Source organism: Marmota marmota, unplaced genomic scaffold (genome assembly GCF_001458135.2).
Source record: "Marmota marmota marmota unplaced genomic scaffold, marMar, whole genome shotgun sequence".
Classification (NCBI taxonomy): Eukaryota; Metazoa; Chordata; class Mammalia; order Rodentia; family Sciuridae; genus Marmota; species Marmota marmota.
This window is the reverse complement of record NW_025999941.1, coordinates 5502561-5523494: the sequence shown is the minus strand read 5'-3', so window position 1 is coordinate 5523494 and position 20934 is coordinate 5502561. Positions and strand designations below refer to the sequence as shown.

Sequence of the window (20934 nt, the reverse complement as noted above, 5' to 3'; positions counted from 1 at the left end):
AAGGAAGGAAGGAAGGAAGGAAGGAGGGAGGGAGGGAGGGAGGAGGGAAGGAGGGAGAAAGGAAGGAAGGAAGGAAGAAAGGGTAAACATGTAAAACCATGCCTGCAATTCCAGTGACTTGGGAGGCTGAGCAAGGAGGATCACAAGTTTAAGGCCTGTTTGGGAAACTTAGCAAGTCTCAGAATAAAAAAGATAAAGGACTGGGGATATAGCTCAGAGGTAAAGTGTTTCTGGGTTCAATCCCCACTATGGGGGGCGGGCAAAAAAACTCATGGTCGAATAGATAGATACACAAGTGAGAAAGTAATCAAGCTTTACTGCTACAAATAACCATTAAATCACAAAGACTAATAATGAAAGGAGGAAAAAAACAAAGGATATACAAAAGATCCAGAAAATTAACAAAATGAGAAGAGTAGGTTATTACCAATCAATAACCTTGAATGTAAATGAGTTAAATCCCCCAACTAAAAAACAGATCAACTAGATTAAAACAAAACAACAGGAAAAAAAATTCCCAAGATCCAACTACATGCTACCTACAAGAAACACACCTCATCAGGAAAGACATATACTGACTGACAGTGGAATAACAAAAAAAAAAAAAAGACATCCCATACTAAAAAGCTCCTGCACAGAAACAAGAGAGACAACCTGTAGAATGGAGAAAATATTTACAAATTATTCATCCAAGAAGAGATAAATACGCAGAATATATAAGAAACTCAAAACAGGAAAAAAGTTTCATTTAAAAATGAGCAAATGATCAGAAGAGACTTCTCCCAAAAGATGATATATAAATGACCAAGGAGTATGTGATTAAATGCTCACTTAATCACCAGAGAAATGCAAATCAAAACCACAACAGGGCATCATCTCACCCCACTCAAAATGGCCATTATCAAAGATAAAAATTAGTTTAAGGGCTGGGATTGTGGCTCAGTGGTAGAGCACTCGCCAGGCGGGACTTGGGTTCGATTCTCAGCACCACATAAAAATAAAGGCATTGTGTTGTGTCCATCTACAAAAAAAATTCATTCTCTCTCTTAAAAAAAAAAAACAAACAAACTAATTTAAACTACCATATGATCCAACAATCTTATTACTGGTATATATACAAAGCAAAAAAATAAGAGTCAAAAAGATATCTGCATTACTATATTTATTGCAGCACTATTCACAATAGCTGAGATCTGAAATCAATCGCTGATGGATAAATAAATTTTAAAAATGAGGTGCATATATACCCAATGGATTATCATTCAGACATAAAAAGAATGAAATCTTGTTATCTGAGAACACATGAATGGAACTGGAGGATTTTATGTTCTGTGAAATAAACCAAGCACAGAAACCTAAAAAAAAAAAAAGTTGATTTTATAGGAAAAAAGTGAACAGACGCTGTGAAAGGGGTGGGTGCCTGGCAGGTAGAGAGAGGATGAAATGGAAATGGGTACAGGGTGCAGCCATAGAGAAGGAATCAATTCTAAGGTTCTTTAGCACAGTTGGGTGATTACAGTTTACAGCAATTAATAGTACATTTTGAAATAGTTAGTAGTGAACGTCCCTAATACAAAGAAATGATAAACGTTTGAGGTGATGGACATGCCAATTACTATGATTGGATCATTACACACTGTATATACATGCATTGAAATACCACACTGAACCTACAAATATGCACATTATGTTACATATTTTAACATTTATTTTTTATTGGTGCATTTTAATACACATAATAGTGGATTCATTATGCCAATATTCACACATGCACATAATTTGCTCATCTAAAAAATGTTTTAAATAAAAACAAAATTTTACATAATTTATTTTAATCAACAAAGAATCGTTTTAATAAAAATCCTAAAACAATTTCCTATGTCAGGCATTTCAAAAGTACTTGATGACCATTAAAAAAGTAAAAATTTTCTTAGTTAGATGTAAATACATTTTTCTTACACGTAAATGCCATGAAAAGGTATTTTGCACATATGATTAGAACCATAAAAATGTGATTTGTGACTGTCCCCAAATGAAAGCAAGCAAAAACTACCTTTACCTTTTATAACTGATTATCCTGAAAGAAAACACTAGGTTAAATAACACCAATGATTGCTAACTACTTTGGGACTGGGTCACTGGCATATGCCAGGCTGCTGCATTATCAAAGAAGTACACAAGTAGATGAAATCATGAGGAAGTTCCTTTGCAGTGATGCAATAGTTCTGTATCTTAAATACACTGGTGGCTAAATAAAACTACATATGAAACAAAATGTCACAGAAACATGCATAAAGACTACTGCCATTACCACATCACATACTGTCTTCTCAGAACTAAATTTTCACAAAAATTGCCAGAAGTCAATAAGCTTTGTAGTCTAATTAGTTGCATATGCTCATATTAATCTAGCTTAATGCTTCTAAACATACAAGGGGAACCATTAATCACCTATAAACTATGTATCTGTATATATTCTAAAGATGTTCTTCAGGCTACATGAAAGTAATAATTATATTCTCTGACAATCACAAAATTAAGTTGATAGTAAAGTACAAAAACTCATGTGAAGAGAAAGTATCAAGGAACATTATAAAAATATTTTGAAAAAAATGAAAATGAAATACAACATATTAAAATACGTAGAATGAATGTGAAGCAGTATTGAGAGGAAAATTATTAACCAATAAAATACTTTAATCAGAAAAGATGGTCTAAAATCAGTGATTTAAGCTTTCATTTAAGAAAACAGTAAAACAACCACCCAGTAAGCAGAAAAATGGAAATGATAAAAATCAATGAAGGAGAAACAGAAAAACAATAAAGAAATCAATGAATCCAAAAACTAGCTCTTTGAAAAGATCAATAAATTGGTAATCTTCTAGCCAGAATGACCAAAGGGGGAGGGGACCAGTACCAGGAATGAAAAGGGGCACAATCAATAAAAACCTCAGATACACAAAAAGATTATGAGAATATCACAAACAATTCTATGCATATAAATTCAACTATTTGGATGGAAAAGATCAACTCCATATAAGATGCAAAAACTACTCAGGAAAAAAGATAACCCGAATAGTTTTATGATCATCATAGAAACTAAATTCATACAATTTTATTTCCAACAACAACCCCCCTGCCTTCAAACCCAGGTAGTTTCAAGGGTGAATTTTATTAAACATTTAAGGAAGACATAATACCAATTTGTATATCTTTCCCAGAAAGGAGAAGAGAAGGAAACACTTCCACACTATGAAGCCAACATTATAATATCAAAACCTAACAGAAATATTTCGAGAAGAGTACCCAATATCCCTTATCAGTGAAGGCATAAACATTCTCAACTAAATATTAGTGAACTGAATTCAGCAATATATGAAAAGGACATCTCAACCAACTGGGATTTTTTCTGGAATTGAGAGTTTCATTCAACTATAATCAACTAATCTAATTCAATATATTAACAGATTTAAGAATGATATTATCATACTTAATAAAATTACAAACCTATTCTTGATTTTAAAAACTCCTAGCAGACTCAGAAAAGGAAACTTCCTTAATCTGATAAATGGTATTTATAAGAACCTACACATGCTATTTAATGGTGAACGACCAAGTTCTTTCCTTTGCCAATCAATAATGAGACAAGAATGTCTACTCTCTTCACTGCAAGTCCTAGTCAGTAAAATGAGAATTAAAAGGCATATAAACGGAGAAGGAAGAAATAAAACTTTAGTTGTACATGGCATATTATTTGAGAAATCCCAAAGAACATTACAAAAAGATCCTAGAATTAGTATAGAAAAGTTGCTGAATGCAAAGCCAATGTACACCAATCCCATTTCTACCTACTAACAAGTAGAAATTTTTAAAAAAGAATTTAAATTGTATTATTTACAGCAGCACCAAAAAGTAAGAGTAGAAGGAAAAAAAATGCTTAACCATAAATCTAACCAAAAAACTGCAAGATTTATATGCTGAAAACTGACACATTTGAGAAAGAAAACATAAATATAGACCAAGATGCCATGTTCATGGATCGGAAGACTCATTATTGTGTAGACATTCTTCAAATTGATGTATTGATTTAGTGCAACTCCAATAAAAATCCCAACCATATTCCTTAGAGATTTAAATTCACACAATTTTATGTAAAGAAACCAGAACAAAAACAATTTGGAAAGAATACAACAATGCTGGGAATCTCATGCCATATGATTTCAATAACTACTATGAAACAAATAAGGCAGTATGATATGAGGAAAATGACAGACGCTCCCAGAATAGAATTGAGAAATAAAACTACACAGTCATGCACTCCATTAACAATGTTTTGTTCAACAACGGACCATGTATATAGACAGCAGTCCCAATAAGATGATGCAGCAACCTTAGTTCATGTAACACTCAATGTTTGCACAGTGAAATTGCCTAACCATGCATTCTTCAGAACATAACCCTGTTGTGAAATGATCTGTGACTATATGATAAATTAATTTTTGATAAAAGTAAATCAATTTAGAAACAATCTTTGCAACAAGTGATCTTGGACAAGGACCTACACAGAAAATACCTCAATCTATACCTAATACCCTACACATATATTAAAAAGGATTACATAGACCTGTCAAATCTAAAAAGATAAAAACTTCTAGACAAAAAAACAGGAGAGAATTGTGGGCTGGGCAAAGAGCTCTTTGATGCCACACCAAAAGCACATTTTATGAAGATGATGAATTAAACATAATCAAAATGAAACTTTCGCTCCTAGGAAGACACAATTAAGAGGATAAAAAGACAAAAGCATACATTGGGAGAAAACATTTGCAAAATCATATCCAACAGAAAAGTTGGACTCAGAATATGTAAGACACTCTCAAAACTAAAAATGAGCCAACAAACCAACAAAATATGAGCAATTAAATTGTATAAGGACAATATGAAATACTGTTGTGCAGAATAATTCAGATCCAAATGAAAACATATCATATGATCTATTTTTTTTCAAAGTAAGCAAAACGAAATTATATTGCTTAGGGGGTGAATGACTAGGTGGCTAAATTATAAAGAAAACCAACAAAGAGACTATTATAAAAGTCAGATTACTGGTTACATTGGGGATGGAAGTTTAAAGTTTTGATTATAAAGTTCTGACCATAAAGGGCAATTCTGTGGTGTTAGCGAAATGCTATTTCTTGTAATGTATAGTGGTTAGTTTTATTAAATTCTATATCCGTCTTACATAATTTAAGTATGCAATACTTAACTATTTTTAAAAGGTTAAAAGGAGGAGGAAAAACAGATGTGAGTGATCATCCTTTCAAAAAACATCACGTGCTTAGCTTTTTGAGTTCTTTATATATCCTAGAGATTAGTGCTCTATCTGATATGAGGGGTAAAAATTTGCTACCAGGGCTGAGGATGTGGCTCAAGCGGTAGCACGCTCGCCTGGCACGCGTGCGGCCCGGGTTCGATCCTCAGTACCACATACAAACAAAGGTGTTGTGTCTGCCGAAAACTAAAAAATAAATAAATAAAATAACTATTTAAAAAAAAAAAAAAGAAAAAAAAAATTTGCTACCAGGATGTGGGCTCTCTGTTCACCTCACAGATTGTTTCTTTTGCTGAGAAGAAACTTTTTAGTTTGAGTCCATCCCATTTATTGATTGTTGGTTTTAATTCTTGCACCACAGGAGTCTTATTAAGGAAGTTGGGGCCTAATCCCACATGATGAAGATTAGGGCCTACTTTTTCTTCTATTAGAGGTAGAGTCTCTGGTCTAATTCCTAGGTCTTTGATCCATTTTGAGTTAAGTTTTGTGCATGGTGAAAGATAGGGGTTTAGTTTCATTTTGATGCATATGGATCGCCAGTTTTCTCAGCACCATTTGTTGAAGATGCTCTCTTTTCTCCAGTTGCATGTTTTTGGCACCTTTGTCTAATAAAAGATAACCGTAATTTTGTAGGTTAGTCTCTATGTCCTCTATTCTGTACCATTGGTCTGTTTTGGTGCCAATACCAAGCTGTTTTTGTTACTATTGCTCTGTAGTATAGTTTAAGGTTTGGTATAGCGATGCCACCTGCTTCACTCTTCCTTCTAAAGATTGCTTTAGCTATTCTGGGTCTCTTATTTTTCCAGATGAATTTCATGATTCCTTTTTCTATCTCTATGAGGAATGGCATTAGGATTTTGATCGAAATTGCATAAAATCTGTATAGTGCTTTTGGTAGTATGGTCATTTTGATAATATTAATCTGCCTATCCAAGAGCAAGGTAGATCTTTCCATCTTCTAAGGTCTTCTTTGATTTCTCTCTTTAGGGATCTGTAGTTTTCATTGTATAGATCTTTTACCTCTTTCTTTAAGTTGATTCCCAAGTATCTTTTTTTTTTTTTTGAGGCTGTTGTGAATGGGGTAGTTTTCCTCTTTTCCTTCTCAGAAGCTTTGTCACTGATATACAGAAATCCCTTTGATTTATGGGTGTTCATTTTATATCCTGCTACTTTGATGAATTCATTTACTAGTTCTAGAAGTTTTCTGGTGGAGTTTTTTGGGTCTTCCAGGTATAGAATCATATTGTCAGCAAATAGTGCTAATTTAAGTTCTTCTTTTCCTATATGTATCTCTTCGATTTCTTTTGTCTAATTGCTCTGGCCAGTGTTTCATGAAGTATGTTGAATATAAGTAGTGAAAAAAGCTAAGCACGGAAAAAAACACACACACACAAAAAAAACCAAATAACCCAATCAACAACTGGGCCACGGACCTGAATAGACACTTTTAAGAGGATATACAATCAATCAACAAACATGAAAAAATGCTCATCATCTCTAGCAATCAGAGAATTGCAAATCAAAACTACTCTAAGATCTCACATCTCCCTCCAGTCAGAATGGCAACTATTATGAAGACAAACAACAATAAGTGTTGGAGAGGATGTGGGGGAAAAGGTACACTCATACATTGCTGGTGAGACTGCAAATTGGTACAGCCAACATGGAAAGCAGTATGGAGATTCCTTGGAAATCTGGGAATGGAACCACCATTTGACCCAGCTATCCCTCTCCTCGGACTATACCTAAAGGACTTAAAAACAGAATACTACAGGGACACAGCTACATCAATGTTTATAGCAGCAAAATTCACAATAGCTAAACTGTGGAGCCAACCTAGATGTCATTCATGAATGAATGGATAAAAAAAAATGTGGCATATATACACAATGGAATTTTACTCAGCATTAAAAGAAAAAAATCAAGTTGCAAGTAAATGGATGGCGTTGGAGAAGATAATGCTAAGTGAAGTTAACCAATTCCAAAAAACAAACAAACAAACAAATGCCAAATGTTTTCTCTGATATAAGGAGGCTGACTCATAGTGAGGTAGGGAGGGAGAGCATGGGAGAATTAGATGAATTCTAGATAGGGAAGAGGGGTAGGAGGGAATGGGAGGGGGAAAGGGATTAGCAAGGGCGGTGGAATGTGATGGACATCATTATCCAAAGTACATGTATGAAGACTCAAACTGGGTTTTAACATACTTTATATATAAACAGAGATATGAAAAATTGTGGTAAAAATGTGTAATAAGAATTGTAATACAAAAAAAAAAACCACAACAAAGTACATGTATAAAGGCATAAATTAACACGAACATACTTTATATACAAAGAAATGAAAAACTGTACTCTATACATGTATAAGAGTTGTAATGCATTCCGCTGTCGTGTATTTAAAAAAAAATCAATAAAACTAAAAAAAAAAATCACGAAATACACATTAAATCTAAAGGGGAAAATATATCAAAGTATTGACAGAAGAGAGTCACTGAAATGGTTATTTCCAAGTTAAGAACAGAAGCTTCCTTCGTTGTTTTAGGAAAATTGGTTCTTTTGAACTAATGTTCAAAATGAAAATGAAAAAGTCACCTAAAAATTGAAGAAGTTACTCACCCTTTGCACCCATGCTCCTCTCTTCCCCAACCACCAATTTGGTTCTAGAAAGAACTTAAGAATAAAGGCAGAAATTTTATTACAAGAGATCTGTGCAAGGCAATCTTGGGGGTGGAGTGGGGAAAGAAAGTAATCTAGTTTTCATGTAGACAGAATCCAAAAACCTTCACTGTTTATTTTTCAAACCAATGATAAAAACTTATTTTCTTTTTCATATGCAAAGACTAATGTGTATTAGAATGATTATTATTTTTTACCTGGTATAAGATGACATGCTTCAAATCACTGTGGTGAATTATATTCAAATCATTGATTCTCTATAATAACTACCAAAAAAAAAAAGCCAGCGCATTATTAGTTTAAAATGCTTGTATAAGTTGCATTACTTATTCAACGATTACAATAAAGACATGAAAAATAGGGCTATGGTTATGGCTCAGCAGTAGAGCACTTGCCTCACACATTCGAGGCCCTGGGTTTGATTCTCAGCACCACATAAAAATAAATAAATAAAATGAAGTTATTGTGTTCAACTACAAAAAATAAATATTAGGAAAAAAAGATATTAAAAACAGCTCTAATTATTCTTGTAACTTAACGAAAATTGCATATTTGTTTACTAATTAATCTATTGTTAAGTTATACATTTCATAATAGATAATCTAAAATTATGTAATTAAAATAAAATACAAAATATTTTCTTTGTGAATACATTATTTGGATGGGACAAGAACTTCTCTTTCTCAATTATGTCTCAAAGTATAAGTACTTTGATTTACACAATTATCAATGTATCAACTATTTAGACTTATTCATATGTGCTACTATTTTAGCAGCATGATCTGAAAAGTGAACCACATGTTATCAGAAACCACATATTTGGCTTATACAGCAGTTCACAATGAATGGCAGCATCTAGCATCCATTCCTTTCATCTTCACCCTTGAGTTTTCCATTATTTTCTGAGTTGCCATTTTCAGCAATCTTGTAATACTTTTAGATCTGTAACACAACTCTAACTTGTAAGGAAAGCTTTAATGCTAAGAATTTTTACTAAAGGCCTTTCCTAGAACCAGCTGCAGTTCTGGATACTGAAGGCAAGATTATTTGAATATGTTCTCCCTAAAATTCAGATGTTGCTAATGAGGTGGTCATAAGAGATAGAACCTCTAAGAGATTAGGCCAAGAGAACCCCTCCCTTAGGACTGGGATTAAAGCCCCTATAAAAGAGGCTTCACAAAGTGTTTGTTTCTCCTGCCTTACCACTTCCTGGAAAGTGTTCCTCTTCCCAGAGGACACAGTTCTCACCTAACAACCAAACCAGTGATTTCTGACTTCCTAACCTTAAGGACTGTGGCAAATAAATTTCTGTTCTTTATAAATTATCCATGCAGTCTCTATTTTTTTTACAGCAGTACAAATGAATGAAGACAATGGAATTCAGTATAACTTGTCCCTTTAACATAGATTTATTCTCATTCACCCCTTCAAAATCACTGCTTCAACAGATCATTAATAAAAAGCTATAAATGATAACAAAGTGTTACTTCATAAATACTGCCTATCTCCATAAGAATTTCCAGTTCACTTGCTTTTGTTTGTTTTAATAAAACTCACTCTCTCTATATCAAGTTAATTTATAAGGTATTCCATGCCATTTGGACTTTCAGCTCCTAATTGCACGTGGGCAACCAACACTTCTGATAACATGGGCTTTATTTTTCAGATCATGCTGTCAAAACAGTTGTGTATATATACCAGTGTAAACAGATAATAAAGACTTTGACTTCTACCAATCAAAAAAAGAAAACAAAACCAAAATACCCACTATATACATACCCAAAAAGCTCCCTTCCACAAACAAAAACACAGACAAGACAGTCAAATACCTTTAGATTATAAACTTGCTAAAGTCAGTCTATTTCGTAATTTCTTTTTATTCATTTCTAACACTTTTGAAATGGCTACTTGCTATGATTTAGATATGGTTTGTCCTCCAGAGGTTCTTGTTAAATGTCCCAGTGTGACAATGTGAGAAATGATGAAATCTTTAAGAGGTGGGGCCTACTTTGGGTTCCTTAGGTTAATGGAAGAATGATCTCAGAAGGGACTATGGGACTCCTCTCTCTCTCCTTTGAGAGATGATCTGTTTTTCCCACACATGTTCACCATGGCCACGCACCATAAGGTGATACAGCCAAAGGCAGCCCCCTCACAAGGGCCTGATGCTCCATGACATTCGGACTTTCAGCTCCCAAAATTGAGCTAATAAACCTCTTCCTTATAAACTTAATCTGTACTTAGGCATTTTGTTATATTAAGAAAAATGTTACGCTAAGTGAAGTTAGCCAATCCCCCCAAAAAACAAATGCCAAATGTCTTCTCTGATATAAGGGGGGTGACTCAAAATGGGATAGGGAGGAAGAAGATTATCTCTAAATAGGGAAGAGAGGTGGGAGGAAGAAGGGGAATTGCATGGATGGTGGAAGGAGACCCTCATCATTATACAAAATACATGTATGAAGATGTAAGGAAAAAAAAAAAAAGAATAGTGTTACCTTAGACTAGGTAGAGAGAAGTGATGGGAGGGGAGGGGATGGGGGGATAGGAAGGATAGTAGAATCAAACAGACATTATTATTACTGTGTGTATATATGTGACTGCATGACCAATATGATTCTGCAACCTGTACACTCAGAAAAATGAGAAATTATATCCCATCTGATTCAAATGTATGATATGTCATATTGTCATGTGTAACTAATTAAAACAAATATAAAAAAAGAAAAACGGATTAATCCACTACTATTTACCATATACTGGATATAAATACAGAAAATAATTCAAATAAGGTGCCTGTTTCCAGAGACCTAAAAGTTACTAAACATGACAGAAGTCAATTAACATAAATGCTTTACAAGAGAAATTCAAAGTACAATGGGGCTGAGTGAATGCCAGTAATCTCAGAGACTTGGGAGGCTGAAACAAGAGGACGACAAGTTCAAGGCTAGTTTTAGCAAGTTAACAAGACCCTGTTTCCAAAACAAACAAACAAAAAGAACAAAAAATAAAAATAAACAGGGCTGAGAATACAGTTCTGTGTTAAAGCACTCAAGGTACAATTTCCAGTACCCCCTCCCCTGACAAAAAAAATACAATGGGCATCTAAAAGACTGATATAGTAATACTGAGGAGACCAAGAAAGGTGTTTCAGAGAGATATACCATGTATTAGTTTTCTATTGCTTCATAACAAATTGTCACAAGCTCAGCTTAAAAGTCATTTTTTAGTTTGCAGTTCTCTAGGGCAGATATTCAGAGATGGTGTTGCTGGGTTCTTTGCTCAGGGTCTCAAACTGAAATAAAGGTGTTGATAGGCTTTCTTCTCACCTGAAGCAATGACTGAAGAAGGATCTGCCTCTAAGATTCATTCAATTCTTTTTGGTTCTAAAATAACCATTTTCCTACCTGGCTGTCAGTAAGAGGTCACCTTCTACACCAACAGTCCTTGACATGTGGTTCCCTCCAATGTAAAAGACAAACACAAGAGAATATCCCTCACATCAAATACCTCTAGTACTTCTAATCTCTTGGTCCCCTTGTTTCTAACTCTACATTCATATATAAAGAGTTCACATGACTAGGGCAGGCCCACCCAAATCTTGCTGTTGTAAAACTGGCTATGTCAGATGACATAAATTTATCACATGAATAATATTCATCAAACTATATACTCCCAAAGATTATACAGTAGACCATTTTAGAATTCTGCCTATCACAGGCTCTAGCCAGAACAATGAACAAAGATTGAAAATGGGGCAAAGGAGTTGGGATAAATATAGGCATAACTGATATTCTGGAACCAATCAAGCATGGAAAAGCACTGGGAAAATTGTAGTATAAATGAGCTTGCCTTCCCAGGACCAAGAAGAGTACCTGATGCATACTGTTAAGGGAATGAACTAACATAGTTAGATCAAATAAACTATCCAGCTCTGGATAAAGAGTTTGTATGCTTAGAGCTACAAGACAAAATAAATTTCTTAAAACACCAAGCCACTAGGTAAAAGTGAGAGGTAACAACTGAGAAGCCAAAAACAATGACAATAAAGTAAATTGGACACAAAAGAAAATTGGGTTCTTATGAGATCTCTGCTAAATGGAAGGGACAAAAATTAAATAATTACAAGAGTGTTAGTTGTGCCTCATTGTAATGGAGATGATTTAATTACATGAGCTCTAAGATCCCTTTCCAGTGCTAACTATCCTACAAAATGGAAGCCATGTCCTAGGACAAAGTTTTCAAAGGCATTTTGAAAATCTGGTTATTAATTCATATTTTACGACATTACTCCATTATTCATATTATTAAAGACAAATACATAGAGCATTGTATACTGAATTCATTTCCATTCTACAAATTTAGAAGAACACAAAATTACACATCAGTAATGGGTCCTATAAGAATAAGAGGAAGCAGGAGTGACATCAGCTCCAGTTTTCTGCTCAGAGAAATCCAAGTACAACCAATCACAATGGATTCAAACCTTGGTGAATATAAAGCCAATAAGCCCAACCAGGAGATAAAAGACTAAAGAAAGGTCTACTATTTGCAGCAAGTAAGGAGCCCACTGGAAGTAATTCTCAAGACAGTATCTTTCTGGACAAAGAAAGCAAAGGACTTTTAGGAGAAATTTATACATATTCATAGGTCATGCTTCGGTCTGAGGTGATGCTTCCCATCTTCAAAACAAAACACAACACCCAGAAACAATGGCCTCTGGTTGAATTTAGTATTATGAGAAACAAAGTTTATTCTTGGTCAGCTAAAAAGAGTAAGTCAGAATGACTTAGTGATTTTGGTTCCTTGTAAGTTTCTCTGGAAGGTCTTATCTGAAACAAAAACTTTTGACAGTGTTAAAAATTATCTAAAGGGGCAGCAGCTGTAAGAAAGCAAAGGTGACTGCCCCCAAACCTACCTGTCTCGTTGTTAATACTATTAAAAACTATTCACAGAGAATACCAACTTTGTAAATATCCCAGAACTCAGTAGTGAGGCTAAGACACCTTGTTGGATGGCAAAACTGAGAAAAGCCACATTAGAAAGAGGGGTCATGCTGGCCCTCACCTGTGATCCCAGTGGCTCAGGAGACTGAGGCAGGAAGATTGTGAGGCCAAAGCCAGCCTCAGCAACTTAGTGAGGCCCTAGCAACTTGGCAAAACCCTGTCTCTAAATAAATATAAAAAAGAGCTGGGGATGTGGCTCAGTGGTTGAGCACCCCTGGGTTTAATCCCCAGTACAAAAAAAAAAGTAAGAGGAACATTTTCATTTTACCTGTAACATGCCCCCGCCAAGATGGCAATGCACCACACAGGAGATTCTCCGGGCCCATGGTTTTTCTATAGCTAGAGGTAGACAATTAACTTCTTCAGCATCTTAGGATTCTTGTCAGGAGGTCCACTTCTGTCTCACACCCTGAGGAACCTTGGGAATATGAGCAGGACCAGATCCTTCGGGGTGAGTTACAAATAAATAAGTGGGCTGGTGAGTTCACAATAATTAGTGTGAGGACCTTTGTGGGTAGTTCTGCATTCTGGCCAAAGGAGGTATATCAATATACACTGGCTAACAGCATCACTCTGAGCCAAGATAAACCTTTTTTGCTCATTAGCTGATTTATGTCAGGTATTTGTTACAACTATGGAATGCTAACAAAACTGAAACACTATTCAGCCACTTTAAAAAAAAAAAACAACAAAACTGTTATTTGTGACAATATGGATGATTCTGGAAAACACTATGTTCAGTTAAATAAACCAGGCACAGAAAGGCAAGTCCTTGAACAATATGATCTAAACAAGTTGAATTCATGTAAGTAGAAAAGTGAGGAAAAGGGTAGATAGGGAATTATTGGTTAAAGGATACAAAGTTTCAACTAGAAACTTTGAGTTCTACTGCACAGCAGGGTGACTAGTCAATAATAATTCAGTTTTTGGCTATATTTTCAAAATAGCTTTGAGTGTAAATTTCAAATTTTCACCACACACACAAAAAGATACTTCAGATGATGGATTTTATCAATTAATCAAGTTAATCCACTTGATTTAAGCATGCCACAATGTAACATTTATCAAAAACCACAATGAACCCCATAAAAGCATACAATTATGATTTGCCAATTAAAACTAGCATTAACAGCCCTTTAAAAGAATAAGAGGAAGTAGAGATGACACCATCTATAACTGAGCTATGAAATACTTGTTTGGTAAACTACTGTGTAGAATTTCTAGTTGAAAAATACTGCTGGACTATAATATAGAGAAAAATGTTCATTTCACAAAATATAAGGTTTAAGTTTGAAAACATTCAGTGGAATATCAGCTGCTTCAATAAATAAAATTATTCTTAATGGCCAAAGTATTTTTTGTTTGTTGTTTTTTAAATTTCCTGCATTGAAGAGACAATCTGGAGAGAACAAAAGGGCTAGAATTCTCAGTTATAAAGAGAAGAAGACTGGTAGAAGGAGAGAATCCCAAAGATTGGTAGAATAACTCCCACTGGTATTTGGCTGAGTATTGAACATTGCACGTGTGCAAGAATACTTCCTGAGGCTAGTGAAAGAACCATCCAAAATCATTACAGTAGTGATTTTCAATCTTCTTTCTTTTCCAGTCACCCCTTTCAATTTGTTCCTAACTCCTGTCTATGAAAATAAAAATGTGCCTTATTTCTAATTTGTACACTTAGGCCCTTTTGAGGGCCAGAAACTATTGAAACATGGTAAGATTTTTCAAACATATATAATATGTAATATATCCTTACAAAGAATATATTTTTGCTCAGTTGGGAATGATATAATCTCCAATGGGAATGCATGGATTACAGGGAACCAAGTGCCCTGTTCCACCTAGGTGGGTACTCAGGAAAAATTAATTTTAATAATAGAGAATAACTGGGCTATTTTCAAATCACATAAGACTCATATTAGGATAAAAATTTGAATATGGATAAATCTTACAAATCATGCATAAAGGAAACTATAAAAGATTAGTGAGAGAAATATAAAATGACCTAATTAAATGGACAGATATAACTTTTTCATTGGTCAGAAGAAAATATCATTGGTACAATCCTGTAATCCCAGAACTTGGGAGGCTGAGGAAGGAGGATGGCACATTCAAGGCCAGCCTTAGATATTTAGTGAGATCCTGTCTCAAAATAAAAAAATAAAAAGGGCTTGGGATGTAGCTCAGTGGTAAAGCCCTTGAGGAGACAAAAAACAAACAAAAAAACAGACACGCAAAACAAAAACAATACTTTATTAAGATGCTATTTCTTGCCAAACTGATGTATAAATACAACCCAATCCCAATCTTCCTTCCTTTTCCTCACCCCTCTCTCCCTCCTTCTCTCCTGTCTTCTTTTGAGGAAACTGACAAGTTAATTCTAAAATATATATGGAAATTTATAGGGCCTAGATTAGCCAAAAGAATTTTGAAGAATAAAATTGTTGACTTTGAGGCCTATTATAAAGCTATAGAATCACAAGTGTGGCAATGGTATCAAGATATATAAGTACATCAATGGTATACAATAGTCCAGAAATTAATCCAAACATATGGACATAAGAAATTTAACAAAGATGCAAAGATAATCCAATAAAGAAAATAGTCTTTTCAATAAATGATTTTAACAATTAGACATATCCACATGTTTAAAAGTCAACTCTAACATATAGCATGCATCATACAGAAACATGAAGTCAAAATACATTGTAGATTTAAATGTGGAGCTTAAAGACAGAATAAAACTATGTGACACTGGATAGAGATTTTCGAATATAACACTAAAATCAACATCCATAATGAGTTAATTGATAAATTGAACTTCTAAAAACTCAGCTCTTCAAAAATATTCTCAAGACAATGAAAACAGAGCCACAGATTGTGGATATATATCCAGAACATATAAAGAATGCAGAAAACTAAAGAGTAAGAAAATAATCCAATGTGGGGGGGTGGGGGGAGAACCTGGCAAAAACATCTAAAGAGACATTTCACCAAAGATACATAAATTGATAATATCATGAAAAGATGTTCAACATTACTCATTATAAAAATACAAATAAATAATATGTAATACCACTAATAAAATATGTAATATTTTTAAAAGACTATGCCAACTATTAGTGAGGATGTGAAAAAATTAATTCTCAATCCTGCTGATCAGAATGTAAAATGGTACAAGCAGTTTGGGAAACAGCTGGGCAATTTCTTAAAAATTAAAAACGTACTTACCATACAGTTCAACCATTCAACCACTAGATATTTACCTGAGACAAAGTAAAGCACATGTTCATACAAATACTTGTATGTATATGTTTATTGTTGCTTTACTTGTAATGGGTGAAAAAGAGAAGGGGAATGGATTTAAATAATTGTGTGTATTATAATGCAATGTTACTCATCAACAGAAAGGAATCAACTATTAATACATGCCACAACATGGGTGAATCTCAAAACAAGTATGCTGAATTAAAAAAGCAGAAGAAATACTGACGCAATTATAACTGAAATTTCACCAAATGAATGTAAAAACAGAAAATCACATATCCAGGAAAATATCAAACATGCCTATAATCCCAGCTACTCAGGAAGCTGAGGCAGGAAGATCACAAGTTCAAGTTAGCCTTGGCAATTTAGTAAGACCCTGACTCAAAATAAAAATAAAAAGGGCTATAGATGTCACTCAGTGGTAGTCCTTGGGTTCAATTCCCAATACCGCAAAACAAAAACAATTTTAGAAGAAAAATGATCCAGTCAGAAACTTAGCTCTACAGGAAGGAGGAAGAAAATAAACTCAAGAAAGCAATAAAGTAAAATAAAACTTTTTATTTTTCTTACTCTTCATTGATCTAACAGATTAACAGTTTGTTCCAAATAACAGCAAAAATTATTTGCTCTTTGTGTGTATACATCTGTTTATGTAAACTCATATATAAGTGAAATGAATGACAGCAATGTTACAAAGAAAGAATTAGGGGGCTGGGGTTGTGGCTCAGCAGTAGAGTGCTCGCCTGGCATGTGCGAGGCACTGGTTCAATCCTTAGCATCACATAAAAAATGTATAAATAAAATAAAGGCATAGTGTCCATCTACAACTAAAGAAAAGATTTTAAAAAAAGAAGGAATTAGGATTATTTTGTTATTAGGCACTTAAAACTATCAGCGAAGTGTTCTAGTGTTATTTGAAAATATACTTTAATTGTTGTTAAGTGTATATTGAGAAGAGTAGTAGAGTTTAACCACTAAACAAGTTAAAAAAGAGGTATAACTGATATTCTAGGAAAGAAAATAGAATAAAATAAAACACTCAGTTAAAATCACAAAAGTTAAAAAAAAGAAGAAGAAAAAACAAACTAGGATCAAAGAACAAAGGCAACAAATACAAAGCTGGCAAAACCCATAAATATTAATCCATCTATATTAACAATCACTTTGAGTACCATTGTTCTTAAAATATCCAATTAAAAGACAAAGAGTCAGACTGGATCAAAACCCAAATATCTAACTATATGGGATGTAAATTTTAAAAATTCCTTTTAAATAGAAAGACACAGACAGAACTCCAAAAAGTAAATGGGTGGAGTGAATTCTGGCAATGTGGTGGAGTAGAAAGCACCAACAATTTCTCCCCAAATAAAAAACACATTGGCAGAATTTCTATGATGGAACTATACTGGATTTTATAGTCTATAGAAGATATTCAATGTTCACTGGGAAGGATTAAATGGATAATTTGTGATTTATTTTGGTTATGGTACACTGTGGTTAATTTCAATCCTTATTGCAGTAATGACTACCCATCCCCCACATCATGACAGGCAGCTGTGCTCTTCTTGGAAGAGCTTGCACACAGTTTCCTGGAGCTTCTCTGGGCAAAAATGAGCTATCTTCCAAATATGTGGGGATCTGTGCTCTCACTGACAATTCTGTTCACAGAGAAGACAAGGCAGTAGCAACTATGGTTGCACATGGCCTCATTAAAATAAGGCCTTCTTACACACTATTGACTTTCAGAGGATTTAAAGGATCCTTTTCTCCCTCCCTTCATTTTTCTCCACACCCTTTTCAGGAAACTGATAATAAAGACTAACACAGTCAAAACCCAAATACACAGTTGAAATTAGAAAATAACCATACATATTCAGGGAAAGATGCAGGCTCAGAAAAAGACCTGTGAAGACCTTAAGTTTATACCTGATCCTAAGTTCAATAACAGCCTATAACCAGAAAAAGAAAAAAGAAAGAAAGGGGGCAGGGGCAAGTCAAGAACAGCAAATATAATGAACCCTGAAGAAAGGGGACAACCTGACATCCAGAATTAACACTCAATTAGATTCAAATGTCCAATTCACAGCAGGAATCACACGTCATACAAAGAAATAGGATAGTATGGTACATTTAAAGGAAAGAATGACAAAAAATATCCCAAATCAGAAACTATCCCTGAAAAGATCTGATGGCATATTCACTAGATTTTAAAACACTGTCTTGAAGGTGATCAATTACCTTCGCCAATTCATGTATACAAGGATGCTAAAATTACTTTATAACACACCATGTAGAGAACGTGTAATCTCTCTGGGAAGTTGATAATATGTTTAATGATTCAAGTATTCTAAGATTTTTGCTCACCCACTGAAGCAGAATTTTTGTTCAATAAGTGAAAATATCTCATATTTTCCAGTGAGCAAGATTAGTAATAATCCAAATACCCTCTAAAAGGGGACTGGTTAAATAAACTACGGTATAAGCACACAATGAACTAATATGCAACTATAAAAAGGGAACACTCTAAAGACTACTATGCCCCAATTCTCCGAACACATTAGAGATGAAAAAAAAAAATCTAGGATATATATATTATGTGTTAACTAAAAATAAATATATAAATGAATTATAAAAAGTTTCTAACTACTTTGTTTTAGAAGCACCAAAAAAGTGATTTAGTCATACTGATAGGCGACACACACTCATTATTGGATCTTGGGGGAAAACTTAACACTGGTGAAGAAAATTTTAAAATTTGAAGCTGGACTCCAAAGACACTGGTTAAAGTTGGGAAAGTGTCATTCCTAGGCCTGAGGGAACTACCTGGAATTCTCTCCTAGATAGAGTAGAGTTGGGTTCTTCATCCATGCTCCCAACCTATACTCTGTATTCCATACAAGTAGTTGGAAGCTGAGTGGACACATCTGATATGGGACTAAGGGCTCCAATTTCAATTACTATAGCTATAGAATACTATTATACACATATGGTTTCAGGAGACAGTGCACATAATCTCAAGTAATGAGCGAAGAGGCTTTTTAAAGCTCAGAACATCAATAGCTTGGTATACTGACAGGCATGTGGCCTCCAGGAAAGATTTATTGAAGGTTAGAACACTTAATGCTAATTCCCAGAAACAACCAAAGAACACATTGGATGGGGTAGGTGATATTCAGGGAACCTGTGGAAACTTAGAGTTTACTATTTTATATTAACTACCAATTATGTTATTGTAAAAGAAAGCTAATGATATGCTAGACACACACACCACACCCACACACACATTTATTTGATGACAAGTAAAATCAACAACATTTCAAGGATCCCACAAAATACTTTTGAGAAGTTAGGGGACAGTAATAGTTTAGAAGGCAACTTGGGAAAAATGAGCAAAAAAACATTTAGAATAAAAAGTGTTTTTAAATTCAGAAGCCAATGAGCAAAATACACAGGCAGCATTTTCAAAAACATTAAGCTAATGCTGAGACAGGAGGATGGCAAGTTCAAAGCCAGCAACTCAATGAGACCCTGTCTCAAAATTTAAAATCAAAAGGGCTGCGGATGCAGCTCGGTGGTTAAGCCTCCCTGCGTTCAATCACTGGGACTAATAAAAAAAAATTTTTTTTTTTTTTAAAAGCAAGCTATTATATTTGGGTTTGTTTTGTTTTGCAGTACTGGGTCTTGTACCTTAAAATAAATAAATAAACTAACTAATAAAATAACTAAACAAACAAACTCAAAGAAATATATATTCTTTGTTAAAATTTTGCAGCTTGTTTTTCCTATGGTATTATCAGTTTCTAATAGGCACATATTAAAAAATTTACTGCTTCATACTTAAATCAGCTCTTTTTTGAGTTTAATCTAGGTCTTCCTCTGTTTAAACAGTAGAACCCATTTTGGCCAGATTATAATTGCCCCTAGTATAATACTACCTTGAATGAAATTTTTGTTCACCCAAAAAATAAGGCACTAACAGAGTCTTGTGCATTCATTTGTTTGCAATGCTAGTTTTTAACTGTACTTGGTAATATGAAAATTAGGATCATATTTGTGTCACTGTCTAAAAGGCAGGTATCCATAGGGCATATACGTTAACCTCATTGAGGGAAAAATACCTATTTTGAACCATTCTGTTTCATAGTACTAGCTGGCAAAAATACCTGCTTTATTTCCCCAGTTAGTTAACTCAGACAAAGGTTTAAATTCCTGTTCTATACCTCTTGTTCCTGATGTTTTTAAAACTCTCTTTTAGTTTTGTCACCTACTGATGAAATGGAAATGTCACTCAACTACTTTACAATATTGTTGCATGAGGTAAAAAGTCTCAGGCATATATCTGTGTCAGAAGTAATCTATAATTAAACCAATTTTATCACTATGAATAGAGAAAAACAATTCTACTTATTAAAAAAAAAATTTTCTCAGAAGAATCAAATCTTTCTCCCAAAATGTGGTATTATTAATACTTTAGATTAAATTATTTGGGTTCTACAACATGCCATTAAGTTCTAGTAAATCCTAAGGAAAGGTGTTATTATTATTTTGGCTACATAAAGAAAGAAAAACAAATAAAAGCTTCTAGATAAAGGCAGGTAGTCATAATTTATTATGACTTTTTAAAAATTATTCATAATTTTTAATTTTTAAA

At 34.0% G+C, this 20934-nt stretch overlaps 1 protein-coding gene across 12 annotated transcripts in view; it reads right to left on the bottom strand.

Annotated features, from left to right (window-relative positions):
- Positions 1 to 20934, bottom strand: part of Ankrd28 (ankyrin repeat domain 28) — a 167058-nt gene that overhangs the window by 87111 nt on the left and 59013 nt on the right. For 4 of the 12 annotated variants that reach the window (XM_048801044.1, XM_048801042.1, XM_048801050.1 and 1 more), the window contains one exon: positions 7951 to 8004. The exons of the other annotated variants lie outside the window; for them this stretch is intronic. In XM_048801044.1, the coding sequence (XP_048657001.1) occupies positions 7951 to 8004 (54 nt within the window). The remainder of the gene's footprint in view (positions 1 to 7950; positions 8005 to 20934) is intronic. 12 annotated transcript variants of the gene reach the window in all.